At 36.8% G+C, this 25,188-nt stretch overlaps 1 protein-coding gene across 6 annotated transcripts in view; it reads right to left on the bottom strand.

Moving 5' to 3' along the window:
- Ilrun (inflammation and lipid regulator with UBA-like and NBR1-like domains) overlaps positions 1 to 25,188 on the bottom strand; it is an 84,164-nt gene that overhangs the window by 23,547 nt on the left and 35,429 nt on the right. For 5 of the 6 annotated variants that reach the window (XM_027943704.2, XM_027943705.2, XM_071613481.1 and 2 more), the window contains exons 2-3: positions 21,767 to 21,921; positions 14,591 to 14,788 (exon numbers count right to left, since the gene is read on the bottom strand). In XM_027943704.2, coding sequence (XP_027799505.1) covers positions 14,591 to 14,788; positions 21,767 to 21,921 — 353 coding nt within the window. The remainder of the gene's footprint in view (positions 1 to 14,590; positions 14,789 to 21,766; positions 21,922 to 25,188) is intronic. The other variant, XM_071613480.1, reaches the window with a different exon arrangement.

Genomic DNA, 25,188 nt, shown 5'->3' with positions numbered 1-25,188 from the left:
GAGCAAAATAGTAAGACAAATACCACTTGCCTTTTTTAAGAAATTCAAACACTACCTTGGACATAACTATGGAAAAAAGTCTATAACAGCATTGCTGATGGTAACTAGTTACCCTCGGTGAGTGCTTTTTCTTCCTAGAGATGACATAGTGTGTTAACTGTGCCTTCCCTAGGGGAATGTGCTGCTTCTGGTTTCAAGGAAATTCTTCCCAGTCAATGACCAGCTGGACCAATGCAAGAACTAGCAGAATAAATAAAATAGTAGCTATTTTAATAGTATCTATTTTATCCCCTCAATATTCTTGCCAATATTGCTTCTCAGGCATCAAATTCACTGGCAGAAATCAAAGACAACGATGAAACAAAAGTTCCTAAATGTTTTTTCTTCTCTCTCCTCCTATTCTTTATTTTTTTGTCTTGTCTTTTGTTGGCAAGGGGTTGGTGGGGCCAGGGATTGAACCCAGGAGTACTTCCCAGTGAGCTACATCCCCAGCCCTTTTTCAGATAAGGTCTAAGTTGCTGAAGCTGGCTTTGAACTTGTGATCCTCCTGCCTCAGTCTCCCAAACTGCTGGGATTACAGGCATGTTCTACCAAATCAAATGTCTTTGGTCTTACCATTTTGCCAAGTACCTCATATAGGCCAAGATGTTTTCCTAGCTCAAATGTTCATTATTTTTCTTACTGAGAAGCATTTTCCAATATAATTCATATTTTTAGAGCAGTTTTAGGTTGGTAGTAAATCAAGAGAAGAGAGATTTTCTGTATACTCCCCTTCTTCATTTATGTACACCCCCCACTAACAACATGCCACACTACACTGATACATTATACAAAAGTGACGAACCAACACTTAAGGCCTAGATTTACATTAGGGATCACACTTGGTAGTAGTGTGTATTCCATGGGTGTTGACAAATATACAGTGACATATCTCCACTGTATTGTCATTCAGTTAAAGTTCTTTATACTCTAATTTTTCATCCCTCCCTACCTCTAACCCCAGCAACCATTAAGGTTTTTACTGTATCCAGTTTTGTCTTTTCCAGAATGTCACTGAACCATTCAATTCACAGTCTTTCCACAGAGGCCTCTTTCATTTAGTGATATACATGTAAGGTTCTTCCATGTCTCTTCATGACTTAATGGCTCATTTCTTTTGAGCACTAAATAATATTCCACAGTGTAAATGTACCAGTTTGTCCACTCAGCTACTGAATAACATCTTGGCTGTATTCAAGTTTTGATAACTTTTGACTAAAGCTGCTATAAACACCTATGGTCAGGTTTTTGCGTGGACCTAAGTTTTAAACTCATGTGAGTAAATATGATGACGAGCAACTGCTGAACCACATGGCAAGACTATGTGTAGCTTTGGGAGAAACTGACAATCCACCTTCCAAAGTGGCTGTACCACTTTGCGTTCTCACCAGCAGTGAATGAGAGTTCTTGCTGTTCCATATTCTCGCCAGCATTTGATGTCTTCAGTGTTCTGAATTTTGGCTGTTCTAAAAAGATATGTGGTGATATCTTGTGGTTTTAATTTCCTGATAACATATGTTTATTTGTCATCTGTGTACCTTTAGTGAGATTTCTGTTCAGGTGTTTGGCCCATTCTTTAACTGAGTTGTTCATTTTCTTACTGTTGAGTTTTATGAGCTTTTCTATTTTGGTAATGATTTTTTATCACATGTCCTTTGCAAATATTTTTCTCCCAGTCGGTGGCTTATCTTCTTATTATTCAGCAGTCCCTTTTGCAGAAAGAAGCCTTCTGTGGCAGGTGTGTAAGGTCTATGTTCAGATTCACCTTTTGGCAATATGGATGTTCAGCACCATCTTTTGAATAAAAGACTACCTGTTCTCTGGTATATTTCCTTTGCTCTTTTGTATTTCTATAAGTCTGTTTCTAAGTCCTCTGTTCTGCTGATCTATTTCTTTTTTAAAAATATCTTTTTAGTTGCAGATGGACACAATATCTTTATTTATTTATTTTTATGTGGTGCTGAGAATCAAACCCAGTGCCTCACAAGTGTGAGGTAAGTGCTCCACCAATGAGCTACAATCCCAACCCTGATCTATTTCTTTATTCTTTCTTTCCACAATAATTGCAACTTTATAAGTCATCTTGAAATCAAGTGGAAATGGTCTTTTTCCTTTTGGGGGCTTTGTCTGGCTTGGTGTTCTCTGAGCTTCCTGGATCACTGGTTTGCTTTCTGACACTAATTTGGGGGAAATTCTATGTCATTACTCTTTCAAATATTTCTTCTGTTCCTCTTTTCCTTTTGACATTCCCATTGAGCACATATGTTACCTTTTGCAATTGGGCCATAGTTCTTAGGTATTCTGTTCCAATTTTTTGCAATCTTTTTCAGTTTTGAGATTTCTATTCACATATTTCAAGCTCAAGGATTCTTTCCTCAGCTGTGTCCAATCTACTAAAGAGCCCATAGAGGCACTCTTCATTTCTGTTACAGTGCTGTTGTGGTTTTATCTCTAGCATTTCTTTTTCATTCGATCTTAGAATTTCCATCTTTCTGTTTACATTATAATCTATCTTTCATGTTATTTCTCTATTGTGAAGGTAGCATGCTATTTATAGTTTTTAAAAATTCCTGATCTACCGAAAGTGACTCTAGTTCTAATGCTCTTCAATCTCTTCAAATTGTTTTTTTTTTTTTTTTTTTTTTTTTTTTTGCCATTTAGGATGTCTCTCTTGCTCAAAGGTAGACATGAAGTACTGGGTTTAAAGGAGCTACAGCAGCCTGGAGTAGTGGTACATACCTATAATCCCAGCTACTCAAGAGGCTTAGGTAGGAGGATTGCAAGTTTGAGGCCAGTCTAGTCAACTTAGTGAGACCTGGTCTCAAAATTAAATAAATAAATAAATAAATAAATAAACAAACAAACAAGTGGGGACAATGACACCAGGTGAGGTTCAGTGGTAAAGTGCCTCTGGGTTCAATTACCAGTGTGTATTTTGGGCTTGGGGTGGGGGTGTTTTGCAGTTAAAAAAGCCTTTGGTGATAAAGCAGAGTAAGGTGTGAGGAGAAAGGTAATATTCCATAGTCCCACAATTAGGTCTCAGTCTTTGGTAAGCTTTTACTCCTGGACTATGTGCTTCACCTGTGTTGCTCAATTTCTTCCCCTTAAATGGGACAGATGGCCAAAGTGGGGGGGGGGGGGCAGGGAGAGGGGTTCCCTTTCCCAGGTCAGGTCAGGTCAGTGAGGCACCAGAGGACAGTTTCTCCTGGGGGCGAGCCTTGCTAAAAAGAACACAAGGCTCTGGTGGCACCTTTCCCCTCCCTTTGCCAAGAGCATTGGAAAATACTTCTCCAATATTCACTGCTAGAACCTGGAAGAACCCCTGGAAGTAAAACTCACAAAAGCTTGGCGGCCCTTGATGACTAGTGTCACATGGGAGTTTCACTCTGTCAGGTTCCTGTGCAGGTGGCTGCTTGTAGGTGCCTTGAGTAAGCTGGGACTATATATCTGACTATCCAACTTCTGATGTTGTGGCTTGCCCTGTGACCTCACATCTCTGCTGGATCTAAGAAGAATTACTAATTTTTCAGTTTTTCAGCCTTTTATTCATTAGGATGGAGTAGCAACTTCTAAGCTACTAACATGCTAAAGAGGAAATCAGAAGCTAGAAAGCATTTTTTTTTAAACCAAAGGCATTGTTGAATACTATTTCCTGTTATTTCAGCACACATACTTCAGAGGTCTCCCGCACCTGTGCAGTCTTAACCTCTCTCTTCCTTCAAACATCTACTGACACCCATTTTATCATGTGGTTCATTGATATCCCTAAAGAGTTAAAAACTATTTTTTATCACCTTCAAATGCCTAAGAATAACTCCAAATCTAACAACCTCCTTGGGCCTTTCAAGAGGCCAGTATCTGTGAGCATGAAAATGTAACTGCTACTCACTTTTTATAATGCATCAAAAATTAAAACAAATCTCCTTTATGAAAGAAGTTTTCAGGATTCAGATCCTCCCCTCCCAAATTAGTTACACTGAGATGCTGGAAATTCCATATCCAGTTGCATTCAATACCATTCTTGTTTTATAACTTGGAATCTCTGCATCCCCTTGAAGACTCCACCATGATCCCCAAGTAAATACATTATTAGGATATCTAAGATAGAAAAACCTTAAGGAACCCTTCAGACAACTGAACAACTGGGGAGGGATTCCTACACACAGGGGTCATGACATAGTTCTTTTAATAACAACCACCACCACCCAACACTTATTCAATGCTTCTAATACAGGGCTTTGTTCTAAAAGTAAAAACTAATCAAGCAAAAGTACAAGTGGTTATGTTGTAATTAGATAAAATGGACTTAAGAGCAAAGAAAATTATTAGGAAAAAAGAGGGATATTACATAATAATAAATAGGTCATTCACCTAGAAGAAAGAACAATCCTAAATATGTGTGTACCTAACAAAAGAGTTTCAAAATACATGAACAAAAACCTGACAGCTGAAAGGAGAAATAGATAAATCCACAACTAGAGCTGGGCACTTTAACTCAGCTCTCTCAGGTATACAGAGAACTAGTCTAGTAGGGGTTTAAAAAAAAAAAATCGGGCTGGGGGTGTGGCTCAAGCGGTAGCGCGCTCGCTTGACATACGCAAGGCGCTGGGTTCGATCCTCAGCACCACATACAAATAAAATAAAGATGTTGTGTCCACCGAAAACTAAAAAATAAATAAGTATTTTAAAAAATAAAAAAATAAAAAAAAAATCTATGATATTAAGGAATTGAACAATAGCAGTAACCAACTAAATCTGATAGTTTAGAGCACTCCATTCAAAAGTAGGAAAATACACATGCTTTTGAAGTACACTTGGAATATTCACCAAAAACAGACAATACCCCAAGTCGCATCTTAACAAATTTTTAAAAATTAGAATTTACAAAGTATGTTCTCTGACCACAAAGCAATTAAGCTAGATACTACTAAAAAATGTGTGGAAAATTTTCTAAAAGCTTAGAAATAATCCATGAGTCAAACAGGAAATCTCTAGGGAAGTTAGAAAATAATTTTGAGGGCAGGAGCTGTGGCTCAGTGGTAGGGCACTTGTCTAACATGTGCGAAGCCCTGGGTTCAATCCTCAGCACCACATAAAAATAAATAAATAAAATAAAGGTATTGTGTCCAACTAAAAAATAAATATATAAAAAAAAACAAGGGCTGGGGATGTGGCTCAAATGATAGCGCGCTCGACTGGCATGCCTTGCGCAAGGCACTGGGTTCAATCCTCAGCACCACATAAAAAAATAAAATAAAGATATTGTGTCCACCTAAAACTAAAAATAAATAAATATTTAAAATAATAATAATTTTGAGCTGCATGAACATGAAAACAGAATTTCAAAAGTTACAGAGTGCTGCTAAAAGCAACTGTAGAGGAAAATTCATAGTACTAAAAATATCTTTATTATAAAAGAAGGCTCAACTCAATTACCTCACGATTTCACAAAGAAAATGAACAAAATAAATCCAAATTAAGCAGAAGGAAAGAAATGATACAATGAAGAGCAGAATTTCATAAAACTGAAAAACCAAGTGAAAAAAAAAAAATCAATGAAATCAAAAGCTGGTTCTTTGAAAAGACCAATAAAATTGAGAAATGTACCAAGAGAAAGGACAAAAAGAGGAGACACAAAATATCAAGAATGAAAGCAATTATCACCAAATAACAGGCATTAAAAAGATAACAAGAGACTATTACAAAAACATTATGCACATAAATTTGATAACTTAGGATTTTAATTATGAAAATAAATTGAATTAGTAACTGAAAACCTAAACCTCCAGACCCAGAGTGTTTCACCTGCAAATTCCTTAGAAGAAAAAATAACAGTTCTATAAAAATTTTTACCCCAAAATGAAACAAAAAATTGGCACAACATATTAGTAATGATAGATTGCACTCTCCAACAGCAGGCCATTAGGCACATGTGACTTACTTGAAATGCAGCTAGAGCCACATGTGGAAATGATAATATAGCTATATTTGAATTAAATACAATGTATTATTAAACATTTTAAAAAGTCTTCAAGTCAGTCTTAGGTCAGAATAAGATCTATTTTCTTAGTCATTTCTGATTTCCAAATATAAAAGAGAAAAATCAAAATCAAAAGGAAAAGTCACTTTGAAGTATCTATTAAGCCAAAGCCTAACCCACTCTAGAATTCAATTGCTTTCAAGGCCATGTCAAAACAAAGTACAAGCAAAACTCTTAGTAAAATCCTAAGAGGAAACTAGAAGGACATTGATCACTACAAAGAAAAATTCAGAGGCTAGCAGTAACAGGCTCACAGCATTCCTTCCTGAGACCAAATGTCCAACATTCACATTCCTTTTGTAAAGAAAGAAAAGCATAAGCTCTTTAAAGATAAAAGGGGGAAAAATAGAGCTAAAGAAAAGTATTATTTCTCCCTAGATAAAGATTAGAGAATGAACTAATTTCTAACTGAAAAATAACTTTACAATTCCAGAGGAAAAGCCATTAGAGCATTATGTGGCTAGTCAAAGCATTATTACGGGAACAGAATGCAATTTGCTTTTCAGTAAGAGACTATTCTCTTCAAAGATCCCCACCTTTAACTACAAGGCTAATAGATGGTTTCCAAAAATAATGTTATGACCACATTCTGAGCAGTAATTAAAGAAAATAAATTGCATCAAATATTAAGATATTAGATAACACCACTTACAGGTCCTATACATCGTTTTAGACACCAATCATCATTCTGTTAAAGAATAACCAACCACATATTAGTTGTAAAGCATGTACTGAATTTTGAAAGGAAATTATGCTTGCTTCCTAATTTATAAGATAATTAGGCTCTAGTCTGATCTAGGGGCAATGACATTTACTAAAAATTCCCATCACAAAATTTAAAAATTCAGAAAAATTTTGTTAAGAACTTCTCATTTGAAACATTTTTCAAATGAGCATATATTTAAACATCTTTCTATGTGAGAAATTTTAAGTCTTACCTTTTTCCCCTTAGTTTTAAATTTTTTTGAAATCATTATGAATCATACAATCAATGTATTAATTTAACCTGTAGTGGCTTGTCCCCTTACCTCCACAAGAAAAGTAATAAGTAAATCAATGAAGCATATTAAAATTATTGCTACATAAGCAAGTGTGGTAAGTTCTATTTATAAATGCTGTATTATGATGGCTATATTCTCTAAGTAAGTAAAACACTCTTTAATTAGATCTATCCTGATGTATAGCACTTATTGATAATGAATACTTAAAAAGCAATTATAATAGGAAAGTTATGCCTAAGTATTTAATCTTAAAAGAGCCAATGGTCTTATAACTATGTATTTTCCTTTTAACATTAAATATATTGATATCTCATTTTTATTTTTATTTGTAAATGGCCACAATATCTTTATTTTTTTTTTTTAAATGCTGTGCTGACAATCAAACCTAGTGCCTCACATGTATTAGGCAAGCTCTCTACCACTGAGCCACAACCCCAGCCCAATATATTGATATCTTAATAAAGAGTATACTTGGGCTGGGGATGTGGCTCAAGCATTAACGCACTTGTCTGGCATGCGCGGGGCGCAGGGTTTGATCCTCAGCACCATATAAAAATAAAATAAAGATGTTGTGTCCACCAAAAACTAAAAAATAAAAAAAAAAAAAGAAGTATACTTGCTTAAAAACATTTTATAAGGAACTATGACTCCCTTAAATTTAGAATCGTTAGAATTTAACATTCCAGAACAGAGACTTATCTAGGAGGAATCTAGCTACCACAGGAAAAAAAAGTGCTGCTTTCAAATTATACTTTTGCCTTCCTTTCAAATTCATGTGTGTATACAGGCACGCTCCTGTTGAGGAATAATAAAACTAATTATACAGTGAACAACACACATTAACAATAATCACAGCTTAATGACAGATTAGTCTAAAACTTTGATGCTTCACACCTAATACATGTAAATATGTTGTTAAACAGCGCACCCTTCAGAAGAAATTGCTGCTTCATCTGATTTTTTGCTTTTCTATAGTTTGTGGAGGTTCGAGAACCACACATCTGCATTTTATCTATTTTCTTTGTACTGGTGAACCCAGGGGTGCTTTACCACGAAGCCACTTCCCTAGCCCTTTTTATTTTGAGACAAAGTCTCACTAAGTTGCTGAGGCTGGCCTCAAACTTCTGATCATCCTGCCTCAGTCTCCTGAGTTGATGGATTACAAGAGTGCACCACTGTGCCTAGTACATGTCTGCATTTTAGAAGTTAATCTGAACAAAACAGTCATTTCACATTACCCTTTCATTTCTTTTATATTATTTATATTTATACTGTTATATTATTTACTTATTTATTTACTTATTTGCAGTTTGGGGATTGAATCCAGGGGTGCTCTACCACTGAGCTACATCCCCAACCCTTTTTAATCTCATTTTCAGACAAGGTCTCACTACATTGCTGAAGCTGGGCTCAAAATTATGATCCTCCTGCTTTAGCCTCCTGAGTTGCTGGGATTATAGACATGTACCAACATGTTCGGTTCACTTTATCTCTATCTCACGCACAACTACCTTGACAAGATCACCAAATAATCACCACCACCTGGTAGCAATGCAACAGATTTCCTTCTCTGAAGGTGAACTAGTCTATCATCTCATAACATGAAAATATTTTAGAATTTCAGATCTCAGTTACATTTTAAAATGGCCCTTTCTAAAACATTTCTCATACAAGTCACAATCAGCTTAGCTAGCATTTCTCTCATCAAAGGTAAAAATCTTATTTTCAAAGTGTTGCTCATATATCTGACACTTAAGAAATCCAGAGATCACAAGTGAAACACTGAGCATCTTATGGTGAGGACATTCTAGAAGCAAATAAGACTTTTTTGAGAACAACATAAAATAATAACATTTTAAGGTGAAAAAAAAAATATGTTAAAAGATCCAAAGAACTAGCCGAAATGCCAGGCAGGATAGCATGTAAGTAGAAGACACCATGGATTCTAGAGAGGAAGTCCATATACACAAAACCAGAGCTTCTTTAATAACACCATCAATTAAAATAAAAGAGGCGGGGCTGGGGATGTGACTCAAGCGGTAGCGCACTCGCCTGGCATGCGTGCAGCCCGGGTTCGATCCTCAGCACAACATACAAACAAAGATGTTGTGTCCGCCGATAACTAAAAAATAAATATTAAAAAATTCTCTAAAAAAAAATAAATAAAATAAAAGAGGCATAAGAAGGGAAACTCTGGGCGGGGGTTGTGGCTCAGGGGTAGAGCGCTCACCTAGCATGTGTGAGGCCCTGGGTTCGATCCTCAGAACCACATAAAAATAAATAGATAAAATAAAGGTATTGTGTCCAACTACAACTAAAAAAATAATAAAAAAAAAAAAGAAGGGAAACTCTCACATGACCTGGCTAAGGAGGACACGTTATAAAATGGAGAAACAAGAAGAACTTACAAAGATTTTTAGGAAATACACAATCTGTGCCTTACATAGAATACCCAATAAGTTTCCTAGTATATTGTGGTTTTGAAGCTAGGAAAAGGTTTATCTCTAACCTCTGAGAAACTAAATGAATAATTTCTCATATTCTACATGTGAAATGTCTCTAGGAATCCATGTAAGGTATTTAACATGAGGGACTATTTCAAGTAGGAGAAACACCCATCAGCACAAAATAACCAAGGTATCACTTAACATTAGCTTACTTCAAATGAGACCCCTATAGTTTACAGGAAATAGTTAGGATGCAGGGATAAATCTCTAGGAGAATTTGGATGAGGACACTATGCTAGAAGGTGGAGAAGCATGTTGCTGTTGCTGCTCAGGCTAAAGGGGGATAATTCATGCTGCTTACTCAATGTCCAGAACCCAAAGTCCTAAAGAATGTGTGTGTGTGTGTGTGTGTGTGTTTTAAATGATCTTGGTTATTGATTTTATCTTTTTGTTTTTACTTTTTTTAAATTTTAGCTTTATTTTATTTATTTATATGTGGTGCTGAGGATTGAACCCAGGGCCTCACACATGCTAGGCGAGCATTCTACCACTGAGTCACAACCCCAGCCCTGTATGTGTGTTTTAAAAAGCAGGGGGAATTTGTGGAACAGTGACATCTATCCAATTGCCTAAGAGAAACCCTGACCTTAATCCCACCTTCATGTCCATTCTAGACCTGAATAAAGGACTCGGGGATCATACATCCCCCCACCCTCATCAAATTCAACATGTGCAGGCAAATTAATAACAAAAATGACAAAATTACTTTTGTAAATTTATAACTCTAATTCATAGCCAATCCATAACTTTTACTAGACTTTAGGCAAATCACTTGTTCTCTCTGGTATTCAGTTTCCTCATCCAGAAAATGTGTCCATTACCCTCCTAAGGACATATAAAAAGTCTATTACAAACACTTAACATACATACACTAAGTACTAGAATTTGCTAATACCACTATTTGCTAGTATTTGCTATTCAGATAAAATCTAAAAAGTTAATTCTTTTGGTGGGATAGTATGATAGGGATATCAAAGTCAGTAAAAAGAATGCTGGAACTCACAAATGAATTGTGTTGAGAATCAGACACTTACTGATCCCCAATCAAAAGAGTTAGAAATTTGTGTGGTAGAGAACAGTTTAGGTCGTCAGATAACAGTTATTTAATGGGAAAGGGCTAGGGATCTTTTGTGTAATATGCTCACATGACGAAGAACTATCCACACAACATGCTAACAGCACAACTATCAAAAAAATCTGAAACTGCACAACCTGTTAAAAATAAAGAGGAAAGGGGACACTTGGTAAATTATTGAAAACAGCAAAAATTCCTTTTGAAGAAAAGATGAACTGAAGCAACATTAAGAGTTATAAAAATACCCAGGCATGGTGGCACACTCCTGTAATCCCAGCAACTCAGGAAATTTAGACAGGAGGATCACTAAGTTCAAAGCCAGCCTCAGCAACTTAGCAAGGCCTAAGCTAGTAGTGAGACCCTGCCTCAAAATTTAAAAGGGGAAGGGAGGCTGGGGTTGTGGCTAAGCAGTGGAGCGCTCACCTAGCACATGTGAGGCCCTGGGTTCAATCCTCAGCACCACATAAAATAAAATATATTGTGTCCATCTACAACTAAAAAATAAATATTAAAAAAAAATTTTAAAGGGGGGACTGGGGATATAGCTCAGTTGCTAGAGTGTTTGCTTCACATACACAAGGCCCTGGATTCAATCCCCAGCACCACAAAAGAAAAAAAAGAAAAGAAAGGAAAAAAGAAAAAAAATCTCAAAATTTAAAAACTGCTAGGGATGTGGCTCAGTGGTTAAACATCTCTGAGTTCAATCCCCAGTACTTCCCCAACAAAAAAGTTATAAGAATAGAGAGAATGGATTCTTTCTAGTGAAGACCATCTAAAGACCACCCCATCAAAAAAAAAAAAAAAAAAACCTTTGTTGTTAAAACAGAAAGATGAGGCACAGAGGTCACCTAGTGTCCAAGTTTGTGTCCAAGCAAGACTATAGTCCACACTCACCATTCCATTCCATTCAAGGAGCGAGTAAGCTTAGGGTGAGCAAAAAATACTGGGAAGAACCAGTCATAGTTATTATGGTAGTTTGTTTTTTTTCATGTGTTCACAATTGTACTATGGTGTGTGTGTGTGTGTGTGTGTGTATGTTTATACACACATGGGGGGTTGGGGCAGTGCTGAGGATAAAACCAGGGCCTTGCACCTGCTGGACAAGTGCCCTAGCACTGAGCTATGCCTCTAGCCATATATTCACTGTTAGTTGCTTATCTCGGATACTGGGATGCGTTTTACAATCAATAGTGATTTGGATTCAGAGAAACAGCAGTCTATAAAATGGAATTAAAACTCTTTACTGAAGCAGATGAAGGTTTACAATTTATACTTCATAGTGCTCTGTAGGTCATCTCAGAGGACAAGGAAACATAAGACAAGGAGGTGCTCAATTCCACAAAACAAGTTTCATTTTTATCCTTTCCCTTTTGGGGAGGAGGCATTCACATATGCTTTAATCCAGAAAAATGCCTAAGAAAAATGCTTGAAAACCACAAAATCAGATAAATTATTAAGATCCTTTGAAGGTATCAGCTTCCACGAAGTACCAAAAAATAATTTAAATACGGTAAGACCAAAAAGGGCTTTAAATGCTTTATCACTCCCAAAGCTAGTATATTTATAGTCCATTGACATCTAGAATATAAGAGGGTTGCTTCAAGAATAAAATTTAATGTCCCATATAGCGGTACTTCTAATTTAACACTAAAACACACATAAAAATACTAGAGTTCTCAAACACTGGAAAACACAAAGCAGTAATTTTTTCATCCAAGGGATTTTTTTAAATTTAAATCATGAACACAATCTTCCTCCCTCCCTCAGAAATGTTGACATTCCCTTAAAAATTTACTGGTAACCATACTTTGCTCTGTACTGGGCTCAGGCTTTTGAAGCTACAAAGATAAATCAGGCATCACCTTAAAAGTTTTAAAGGAAAATGAGACACATATCGTTATTAATCAGTAAAAAAGGGTAAAGTACCAAAGAGAAACAAAGGAGTACGATATGAAAAGATAATGCAATGGAGCTCAGCAGTGGGAGACATTACCTCCAACCATAAGTAAGGTTCTTAGTAGAGGCCACCTGTAAAGGGAGTCCTGAAAGGAAGGAACAAATAATCTCTCTGCATTTTGATATGTGGTTACATTTTCATTTGGTGTTCAATCAATACTTCACAATTTTACCAAGTTAACAAGCCCCTGAAATAACAGTGCTTTAAGTATAAAAACAAGCAGGTGCACATTAATAAAAAGGGGAGAGTAAGGGCTGGAGTTGTGGCCCAGCAGTAGAGCACTTGCCTTGCACATGCGAGACCCTGAGTTCAATCCTCAGCACCACATAAAAATAAATAAAATAAAATAAAGGTATTGTGTGCAACTACAACTAAAAAATAAATATTAAAAAAATGGGGGGGGGGGATAAATTTCCTTGGGGTAGTGCAGAATAAGCCGAGGGGCGGGAGAGGGTAGGTAACTCCATCAGGGCCTTGAGGATGATCAGGAGTTTGCTGGAAAGGGAAAGAAAAGGATATTTCAAGCAATGGGAAGAACATGAGCAAGGGCATGGAAAAGTGACAACATGTGGCATCTTCAGGGACAAACCATGACGGAGTTATGAGTTTTATTTGACTAAATACAAATAAAAATGAGGCCAGACTGTGAGGTGCTTTAATCACATGCCAAGGAATTTGGCTTCATTACAGTAGGCACAAGGGCTTTAGGCAAAGAATGATGTCACATAAACACCATGAAAGACTCTACTATTAAAATTTTTTGGAACTAAAAATATTAAAAGTTTCCACTGGCAAAAAAACATATGAGAACATTAGTTCCAGAGCCTCTGAAATAACTCAGAGGTCCCACTGGCCTATAGGCCATGAGTCCAGGTAAGATTTAACCATTTACTATTTCTCTGTGGATCTTCAGGGCACAGGATACAGTGGAACCAACAGAAATTGGTTTGTGATTAAGAAAAATGGAGAGAACAGATGATTGATCCAAATTTTCTGACCTGATTATCTTAACAGGATGCTGATGAGAAGGATGCAAGTTTTGTCTAGAAGATATTCAGAAATTCAGAAATCTGTGCCATAAATTCTGCCCATAAGTAGTTGAAACACAGGTTTGGAGCTCTCCAAAGAAGCTATAGCCATAGATAGGAATTTGAGCATCACTATCTATAATATACTAGTGAGAGTTGAAGTCACATAGGTGGAAGAGATCACTGAGCCTGAATGGAACCCAGTTTGGAATATAGTAATCCAGGGGCAAAGGTGAGACTAGATAAGCGACAAGAAAGATATTCAGAGAGGAGAAACAGGAGAAGTATAATATGAACCTAAGAAGGTACACACTGCAAAAACCATTTGTAGTATAGTACCAAATGAAAATTAGAAGATCCACTAGCGTGAAGATTGCAAAGAAGCTACTGGATATGTCAACTGGGTAGTTGCTGACAAATAAGCATTCATTAGAATGGGAAGCAGGTAAACGACAGAATGAGTTGAAGAGTGAATAGAAAATATGGGAGGAGAAACAGTACAGATTACTTCAAAAAGTCTGGGAAGGAAGGACAAGTGTTAATAGCATCTGTTTCCTACCATCAGACAGGAAGGAGGACATACATTTTGTGCATTACCTGTTTTATATGACTTATGCCTAGAGACTCAGAATAAGGTCTGCCTTCAGTTTTCTTTTAGTATCTACCATATTATATAATAAAATTAATGGCACCATAAATCATTATTTGAATGCTAAACACAATACTACACACACTTTGCTAAATTTTAATTAAATTCTTAGGATAAAAGGGAGAGCATTAGATTCAACCAGCGACTCATTAATTAAACACAAGTCATTTATCTGCATGTGTAAAAGAGGCCATGCCCTGTTATGCAATTCCACAGACTATGTGAGTAACAGTGGGGATATTACAAGATATTACCTTAATTCCTTCACCCTGAGCTATACAAGAACATACTCACCTCCATAATAGAGTCCTGTAGCAGTGCACATCCGCCACTGTCCCTGATACATTCCTGCTCTGCTGGGGCTGCACATCTGGACGCTGACATCTGCAATTTCTTGTGGCTCTAATGATCTCACCATCACCATGTTCACATGTCCAAACTGGTCTCCCCCGACATACTTAAGACAAACCCCTGGAGGCCAGGCCTCTGCCCCTGAGTTCAAGCACAAGGGGAAAAAAAAAAAATGTTAGGTCATCAGTAGTCCTATGCTTGGTGTAGTTTATTATGAAACTATAAAGAAGCCCCTTTCTCCATCTCACATACATACAAAAACCTACCTACAAACTGAGTTAGTCAATGTCTAACTGATCAGAAGGAATTATCAGAATCGACAACCTCTGACCAAGAGTCTATCCCTAAGAGAATGCACTTATAGCAAAGACAAAGCAGTTCTTTAAGAAGATGTTTCAGGTGATGTCCATGAAGAGTCAAGAAGATGAAGCATAGGCCCATACCTTTAGGAAACTGCTTTCTCTACTAAAAGATAATACATGTTCACTTTTATATGGACTTAGGCTGATATTCAAAGTAAAAATGTCTGATTATTCCCACCTTTTCCACAGAGGTGAGAGAATCAAACACATGAATAATAATGTCTATACTAGTATCACTGTAAAGTTGTTTTTTGCCAGATATATGATCTTTCTTCTGGAATCCTTAACTATAAAATACCCAGGTTCAAGAGACTCCTCAAATACAAGCAATCATCAAATAAAAGTTTAGATCTCAAGTTCAAATGGCAGTGGGTCAAATGCAAACAATGAGGTGATCTCCATTACATGATCATGAATGAACTGTGGTCCCATGAACCAGCCAGAGGTGCTGATGGAAAGGATGGGAATAGTAATATGAAGAACTGGCTTTAGGAAGAATGTTTTTCTTCCTTTGGAAGGGCCAAAGATCTTACCTGGTATGTACTTTACATGCTTATTTACACCTAAACTGAAAACATGTAATTCAAATGAGAAATCTATGAGTTGACTACCTCTGACAAGTCAAGTGGTACAGGTAGCCATACAATGACAAGATATAATCTTACCTCTGAAATCTCTCCAATATGAAAAACCTAATATATTCCCTTTAAATATAGACATAGCCCTCTATATATCTTTTTTCTGCAATATAAAAATTCATTATAAATATCTCTGAAAAGTTGGACATGGCAGGACTCTCATGACAGAAGATACTTGTGATTTATCTCCAAGTAATACCCTTGGATGCCTCAACTCCTTGCTTTCAAAGTGCCACATTGGTTTTAAACATATCCGACTGCCAACTACTAGAAAGGAAACAGACAAAAAAGAGCAAACAGCGATCTACTGCTGAGGTTTCAACTCCATTATAAACAGCACCCTTTGCAGCTCCTCATTTTTATGGGGTAGTACATGAAACAGTGTCTAACATATAGTATATGTCTTGGCATATACTCTCTTAAAACATCTGCCACCAGCCAAGTTCAGTAGCACATGCCTATAGTCCCAGTTACTTCGGAGGCTGAAGGAGAGGATTGCTTGAGCCCAGGAGTTTGGGAACAGCCTGGGAAATGGCAAAACTCTACCTCTTTAAAAACAAACAAACAAACAAAACTGATAGCAAAGCGCTCCTTAATTTAACACTATAGAGAGCAATCTATAATGGCAGAAGTATTATGGGAGATATACTTGCAAAACATGCAAATTCTGCTTTTCATTTCTGAGGACTGTGGCATAGCAAAAGCATATTTCTCTTAGGTCAAGACTAACAGTAATGGACATAAAAGTACCTTAAAAATGTCAAGTCTCCTTAAAGACTAAAATTCAACATAAAAAAGTAAACTACTGCTGGGCGCAGTAGCGCACGCCTGTATAATCCCAGCAGCTTGGGAGGCTGAGGCAGGAGGATCACAAGGTCAAAGCCAGCCTCAGCAAAAGCAAGATGTAAAACAACTCAGTAAGACCCTGTCTCCAAATAAAATACAAAATAGGGCTAGGGATGTGGTTCAGTGATTATGTGTCCCTGAGTTCAATCCCCAGTACTGCCCCTCACCCCAAGTAAACTGCTACAGGTCTCAATTTAAAATTATTCCTTAAAAAACTACCCCACAGGGGCTGGAGTTGTGGCTCTGTGGTAGAGCGCTCACCTAGCATGCACGAGGCACTGGGTTTGATCCTCAGCACTACATAAATGTAAAATAAAGATACTGTGTCCACCTAAAACTTTATATATATATATATTTTTTAAATACCTCACCCTTGCCTTTCTCTCTCTCCCTCTCTCTCTCTCTCACATACATATGCGTAACAAGACAATGTCTGTTTATATGAAATCCCAAAATATCTTTTTTTTTTTTTTAACTTCCAAAAAAATAAAATAAACCAAGACTGTCTGAGTGTGAGGAGAGACTCGCCTATCCTGGGCAGACAACCACAAGTATCTGAGACTGTCAAGTCTCTTAATGATACTAATAGGAGCACTTTTATATTCCAGAGAATCAGAGTGAGTTAGTAAAACACCAAATGGGCAACATTTAATGGTCTGGCCAAGGCTCACTCTCCTGGGTACCACAGATAACTGTAACTGCTCAATGTCATGGTACCAAGAGAGCTTCTTGAAGAAAAAATGGAAGAATTACCCACCATCAATGCCAACGTGTTAATCTGCTATGAAGTGGAATAACAAATCATCTTAAGAAAACTGGGGTGCTGGGATTGTAGAGCACTCGCCTAGTATGTGCAAGGCCCTGGGTTTGATCCTCAGCACCACATAAAAATAAAATAAAGATATTGTGTCCAACTACAACTAAAAAATAAATATTTTTTTAAAAAAAAGAGAAAAGGGGGGGAAAAAACAATCAACTGCCTTCTGAGAGTTTTCGATGATGTATTTAGAGTTCTTAAAGTCATAACTATTAGGTCAGATAATTTCGAAAAGCTCAAGATACTAAATGCTCAATATAGAATGAAAGGAAGTACTGGTGAGCTGTTTGGGCCACCAACCTCACCATACCTGGAATCTGAATTTAAATAGTTTATTATGCAACAGGACTTCAAATTCTTTGTTACAAACCGGTTTAATGGAAAATAGGTCTATCTAGAAGAAAAATAAAGACAATATCTGTGTTTTATGATTTCCAAGTATAAATATATAGTGTATGATTAAGATTGTGGTGTTCTAGTTATGAAACATCACTTTTTTTTATTTAAACAAAAATAATACAGCCAGATGTGTTGGCACATCAACAACTCAGGAGGCCAAAGCAGGAGGATCACAAGTTCAAGGCCAGCCTAAACAACTCACCAAGAACCTGTCTCAAATTTTTTTAAAAAGGGCTGTGGATGTAGCTCAGAGGAAGATTTGCATAGCATGCACAAGCCCCAAATTTGATCCCCAGAACTGCATAATAAAGAAATACATAAATAAAAATAAGTAAAAATAAAACAAAAAAAACCCTATCATGGTAGAATGGTAGAAAGTATCACAAAAAATCAGATGAAAGCTATTCAACAGTTCCAGAAAGCCTGAGAGTTACTATCGGTGATTACAGAAATAATTTGGAGGCAGGAACATCCAAATAGGGAAACAAACCTCAATGAACATCTCTTTTTTAACCTCTATGTGTGGAGACTACATTTCAAATAAAGTTCCAAGAAAACAAAGACCTTTATCACCAGGCCTTGTCACCAGTTCTCCCCTGTGCCTAATAAAGAAACTGGAACATACTAAAATGTTAAAGTATCTTCTCTATAATATTACTTCCCTATTATTATACTTTCTCATAATCATAAAATAAAGACAGAAAATTAACTATTTCAATAAATGAAAAGAAAAGCAGAGGAAATAGTTGCTCGTTCTCAGGTTCTATCCCCAAACCTTGTTTTATATTTATATTATACTTCTATATATACTTCTATGGAGTTCAGAAAATAAGACTCTAGATCAGTAGGCCCACCTGATCCAGAGTTATTGTAACATGCTCAGCTTAACTTTTACTACAGCTAGGAGACCCAGCATGGAGTTCTGTTTTGGGGTTTTGTTGTGGTTTGGATTTGTTTTTGGATACTGGGAATTGAACCCCTGGACAATCTACCACTGAGCTACAACTCCAGACCTTATCTTTTATTTTCTGAGACGGAGTTTGGCTAACTTGCTGAGGCTGGCCTTAAACATGGGATCCCCTTGCCTCAGCCTTCAGAGTCACTGGGATTACTGGGCATGTGCCACCACACCCAACAGAGCATAATGTTATAATATTAATAACCAAGAAGTATTGTTGGTAAAGATTCTGTCTACACACATTTTTCGAGGGACAGTTTTGAATTTTAACTTTAACCTCCAATTTTAAGTTTTCCTGCTCAGACTTCCCAAGCTTTCAATATTTCTACAATGACAAAAGTTTAGATCCTGGAATTATGTATGTATATTATTCAATGTTAAGCGTTTAAACAGTATGTGACATTTACCTTCTTTGTGGAAGCTGTTGAAAAGCTACATGCAGGTCCTATCAATCCCATCTGTTGTATATGTAAATGCCTAGCATGCCTAAAAAACAGCAGCAGACACTGGGTGGGGTAGTGCATGCCTGTAATCCCAGCAACTTGGGAAGCCGAGGCAGGAGGATCTCAAGTTCAAAGCCAACCTCAGCAACTTATCAAAGCCCTAAGCAACTCAGCAAGACCCTGAATCTAAATAAAATACAAAAGAGGCTGGAGATGCGGCTCAGTGATTAAGTGCCCCTGGGTTCAATCCCCATTACCCGCACTCCCCCCCCCAAAAAAAAAGGTAGCAAGGAGATGCCTTAAAAATTATTTTTATGTAATTCTTTCAGTAAGCACTTGTCTCTTAAAGTAATAAATAAGAGATTGGGATGAGATCAAAGAACCAGTATACATTCTCTTTAATAACACATTTGCTATTCAAAGGGACCGATCCTTAACCAAATGGAAAACATCCAGTTTACAGATATAAGACTACAATTGGCTGAACAATGTCCAGAAAAATGGAAAACCTATTTGTGCAAAGCACCTTGAAAGATAAAATCTCCAGTAGTAACTGCAGCCCAATGTTTCAACAAAACTTCAGACACAAGAATGCCTTCTCACAAACAGGAAGAAGGGCTACAGACCCAGAGGCTTTTTAAACCGCCACTACCAAGCAAAGGAGAAGAAAAAAGCAGCCAGGCCCACCATCAGAGATTTTTCTGAATTAAGGTGGTTCTGATTTGACATTACAGCCATTATATCTCAACTTCCCCAACCCCTCCCATTAATCCAAGGAACTCTCTTGGTTAGTGTGGTTAGTAAGTGATATATAAATGTTATTCTGTGACCAAGACAGTATTTAAGACATTTCAACAGTACTCTAACAACTTTCAATATTTAAAAATACTAACGAACTCACTATAAGTAAACAAGATCCTGAGTTATATTTTTTAAAAAACTTTTGAATAAGTCATACTTTTACAGAAAACTTCACTCATAAAATAATTTCACATGTACGTTTCCAAAGCACTTTTGATCAGTAACAGCTGGTATTTGTAATTCAGAGAAAAAAATATGATGAATAGAAACTGAAGACTGTTTTGATATTTTTAAAAGCAAGCCAAATTAGGAAAAGTGAGAAAGAAATTAGGCAAAGTAAAAAATCTTTGACCAAGTAAGAACTTCAAGAAAATAAAAAAGGAAGAAAGAAAAATGCAGTTATTTTCCTATATCACCATGTGCCTCCCAAACTAACAATGCACAAGTGTCATAACCAAAAGGGAAAGGGGTTAATAAATTTTACAAAACCATAGTTGCCCTAAGTCACCTACAACACTGAATCTGTCCAGATTATGTGCATTTGGTTAGTGACACACTGAACTTTCCTCCAAGGAGAATTATTTCTAAACATGCTGGAGAAAAAAAAAAAATTAAATTCAGTACATTATTCTAATATAAAAGGCTAGTTTAGTCAATCTTTCCCCATCACAAAAACACAAAAAGTAAACTGAGTCAATAAAGGTCAAAGCCCTAAGCAACTCAGCAAGACCCTGAATCTAAATAAAATACAAAAAAGGTTGGTTATTATAGGTCTGCTGTAGTCCCCAGATTTTTTTTTTTTAACCATCTCATATCAAATTACCTTGCTTAATTGCTTCTGAACAATACCCCCCAAACACCTACACATTTTTAGCTACATACTTTTTGCCTAGTTTTCCATCACTCAGAGTTCCTCTGGAAAGTCTTCATTAACAAGGAAGTTAAAGCAACTTCAACCAGTCAGAATAAATTATTATTAGATGGGGAAGAGAAACTAAACCTGAGGAAATAAAGAACTTGACAAATAAAAGGTAAATTAAGTTACCAGACATGTATTCAGACATTATTTTCAAAGAATTACGGTTAACTTATTTCCAATTTGTCTTAAAAGAGGTAGTAGATCATCAAAACAATGCCCTTGGGGCTGGGGTTGTGGCTCAGTGGTAGAGTGCTCGCCTCGCACATGTGAGACCCTGGGTTCGATTCTCAGCACCACATAAAAAATAAATAAACAAAATAAAGATGTTGTGTCCATGTATAACTAAAAAAAAACCCAATCACTTGTTTTCAAATAAGTTCCCTCCTCTTCTGAACAAAACCCACCAACAATATTTTTCAAAGTGTATTTCAAAGATCTTTCAATGAAATTTCAAAAAAAAAATCATTCTTGTGATTGCAAAGAAATGAGCTTTCAAAAGAGCAGATGCTCACAGGTCTTTCCAACAACCTTTTTCTATTCAAGGTACCTCCGTGAGCCTGCTGGAAATGACTGGAAGATTTATTAGAGCAGAAATAAAATGATGGAGAAAAATGTACAGGTGGAAACAATACTCCACCACAAACAAGCCTAGCTCCAAGTACCAAATGAATATTGGATTGTTTAGATTCCATCAAGACTTAGAGGCTTGGAAGCATGAGACCTAAACTATTATTCCTACTCTTGAGCAGGGAAAGCAGGGATGTTTCACTAATATTTGTCATCATGCTGTACAAGAAAATTCTACATACCATGCACGTATAAGAAAAAGTTCAGAATCACACAATCAGATCTACAAGATAAACCATACCCAAGTAACCTTTTTCAGAAAACAAAGAACCAAACTGGACAAGGGAGAAATGCCTTTTATACACTTACCAGAATTCTGGATCCGCCATGTTTTTATAAACTGAGTATCAGGAGGTATTGACTCCCCTTCTCCTATGGTGACATCTTTAACAAAGGACATGGAGGGCACACTGATGTTTGGGCTCTCAAAGTCATAATAGGCTCCAATTGCTGCCTGTAAGTTCCTACAAATAAAGAGAAAAAGCAAAGCCTTCAGTCCTGGCCAAAAGATATTATTTTAGCCCATGTCTTAGGATTTGTCATAGAATCTGAAGCTTCTGGTATGAAAGTCTTCAAGATCACTCATTCTGGCTGAGGAACAATAGAAAATCACCAAGACTAAATCAACAAACTTTTCTATCACTTTCTTCCCAAGGTACCCACATAGGAAGTAGCAAACCATACCACAGTGACAAAATGATGAAATCTGTTATACATAAGGATGCAAGAATGAGTAAGGAAATCAATTGAGAGCTCCACTGAAACAGTGATTGCAGAATCCATAGAAACTCCACGTTTTTAGACATTCTAATTACTTAGATTTTTAAAAAATAGCCATCTTATCTTTTCCTTCCTAAAAACATACACATCGGGGGTTGGGGATGTGGCTCAAGCAGTAGCGCGCTTGCCTGGCACGCGTGTGGCCCGGGTTCGATCCTCAACACCACATACAAACAAAGATGTTGTGTCTGCCGAAAACTAAAATAAATAAATATTTGAAAAAAAAAAAAAACATACACATGGATAAACATTCATATTACTTTCTTAAATATCATTCCAGAACTTCAGTTCCACTTCCTCCCGGCACATACAAGAAAATGAGCTATATATTCATGTTTTCCTCTGTTTACATAACTGATGTCATATTACCCACTACTCTAGTTTTATTCATTTAGCACAATATCTTGAAGATATTTCTATATCACTACATACTGCATATTCTCATTTTTTATAGCTGAATTCATTATATAGATGTTATCATTATTTATTTAACCAACTGACTTCTGAGTGTTCCCAATCTTCAACTTTTTCATAAGTTTAGGCACACATCAGTTTGTGTACATGCACAGTTATTTGTAGAATAAATTCTTCTAAGTGACAGTGCTTGATCAAAGGGCATATAGCTGCAGTTTTCACGGATATATACAAACTTTCTTCTAATAAAAGTTGTATAATAACACTCCCACAAGAATTATGAGTGCCAATTTCGCCTCTTCTCATTGACAGTGTTTTTTCAACATTTTTTATTTCTGCCAATCTGACAGGTAAATATATACATATCAGTAAGATCTTACCATGTTTTTTCTGAGGATTGGAGGCATAGTTCAGTGATCATGGACATGCTCCGCATTAACAAGGCTCAGGATTCGATCCCTAGCAAGCACATGAATGCACACAAACGCACGCACACACCCCCACACACAGAGAGCCTTACACTTTTTGAGGGGAGGGTGATACCATGGATTGAACCTAGGAGCACTCAAACCAATGAGCCACATCTCCAGCCCTTTTTCATTCTGAGACAAGGTCACACTAAGTTGCCTAGAGGCTCACTGAATTGTTGACGCTGGCCTTGAATTTGTAATCCTCCTGCCTCAGCCTCTACAGTTGATGGGATTACATGCATGCACCACTGTGCCCAGCAGCTGTTCACTTTTATATGGGAAACTGAGTATCTTTTTAGACATAAAAAAGCTATTTGTAGTTTTACTTTTGGAAGAATCATTTTATAAATGCTGGTATTGTTCTGAAATTATTTGCAAACTCCCTTTTGTCAAAAGAACTACAAACACATAAACCAGAGTCTTCCCAACTGAACGGAATCACAACACTGACAGCTTGGTTCATCAGTGCCAGAAACTAAAGGTCATAAAGGTTGTTTAAGTAAGCTATGTTCATTACAGAGATCAAAAACAATTTTTTGTTAATTAATTTAACTGCTTGTCTCTGGTCTTACTTCAATCAGTGACATCATCCCCAGTTCCCATAGTAGACAACAAACCAAACTGCATGTTTCTAAACATAACCCAACCAGAAGCCAGTGGATTTGTGGCTGCTTTTAATTATGCATAAACAGCATGAAAAAAGCTCTGACAGTATGCAACTGTTCAACAAACATGCTATTAACAGCAAATACTTTTCTGCTGAGGGCTTCTCTAGGTGTTTACAACTGCCAAAAAGGAAGGCTATATTTAGAGTGGCTACCTCAGGTCAAGCTTCATGCAATGGTGGCCTGTCATATTAGTCAGTAAAAACTGGAATTATAATACCAACTGTCTGTCCATCATGTGTGCTTGATAAAATTACATGAAACAGAGCTGGGCTAGAGTCCACACTGTACCTGTTTGCCCAACTCTTCAATACAAAGGTTTGGACTTTGGTCTTCCTAGCAGTTTCCTATCTAGCTGATAGTAATCCAAACTAAAGTATAATGTGACTGATCAAACTTAAGGAATCACAGAGTACCTACAAACAGAAAAGTACATCTGGACTCAGACTTACCCTTAAGGATCAGGGATAACATGAAAGAAAAACAGGCCTAGTTTGCAATCTGTTCTTTTGAAAACATATTGTAAAAGCTGTGTCATGTATATATATATGAAGTAACAGTAAATGTTGGTGAGGATATGGGGGAAAAGGTACACTCATACACTGCTGGTGGGACTGCAAATTGGTGCAACCACTCCGGAAAGCAGTATGGAGATTTCTTAGAAAACTTGGAATGGAACCACCATTTGACCCAGCTATCCCACTCCTCGACACATACCCAAAGCACTTAAAATCAGCATACTATAGTGAGGCGGCCACATGAACGTTTATAGCATCTCAATTCACAATAGCTAAGCTATGGGACCAATCTAGGTGCCTTCAACAGACGAATAAATAAAGAAAATGTGGTAGATATACACTATGGAATATTACTCTGCCTTAAAGAAGAATGAGATCATGGCATTTGCTGGTAAATTGATGGAACTGAAGACTATCATGAATGAAATACACCAATCCCAAAAAGACCACCCGGTCTAATGTTCTCTCTCATATGCAGATGCTGATCCGAAATAGGCGTGGGGGGCGGATAGAGGTTCACTGGATTGGAAGATGATAGGAATGTGACAGTGAATGAATCAGACATAACTTTTCCTTTGTCCGTCTATGAATACTTGACCACTGTGACTCCATATCACATACAACCACAAAAATGGGAAGTTATACTCCATGTATGTATACTACATCAAAATACATTCTACTGTCATGTATAACTAAAAAGAAAAAAAAAACCTACCATGTGATCTGGCAATCCCACTGCTTGGAAAAAAAGATAAAAATATATATTTTTTGGTCTCAGGTCTCTAGCAAGTAGCCTACTGAATTGGTTTCTGTTCACCTGGCTGTTAAAAAAAAAAAAAAAAAAACACTCGGAGAGAAGAAACTATTTGTACACCAGGGACAGT

Source organism: Marmota flaviventris, chromosome 6, assembly GCF_047511675.1.
Source record: "Marmota flaviventris isolate mMarFla1 chromosome 6, mMarFla1.hap1, whole genome shotgun sequence".
NCBI lineage: Eukaryota > Metazoa > Chordata > Mammalia > Rodentia > Sciuridae > Marmota > Marmota flaviventris.
The sequence above is the reverse complement of the archived record's forward strand: the minus strand, read 5'-3'. Positions and strand labels throughout refer to the sequence as shown.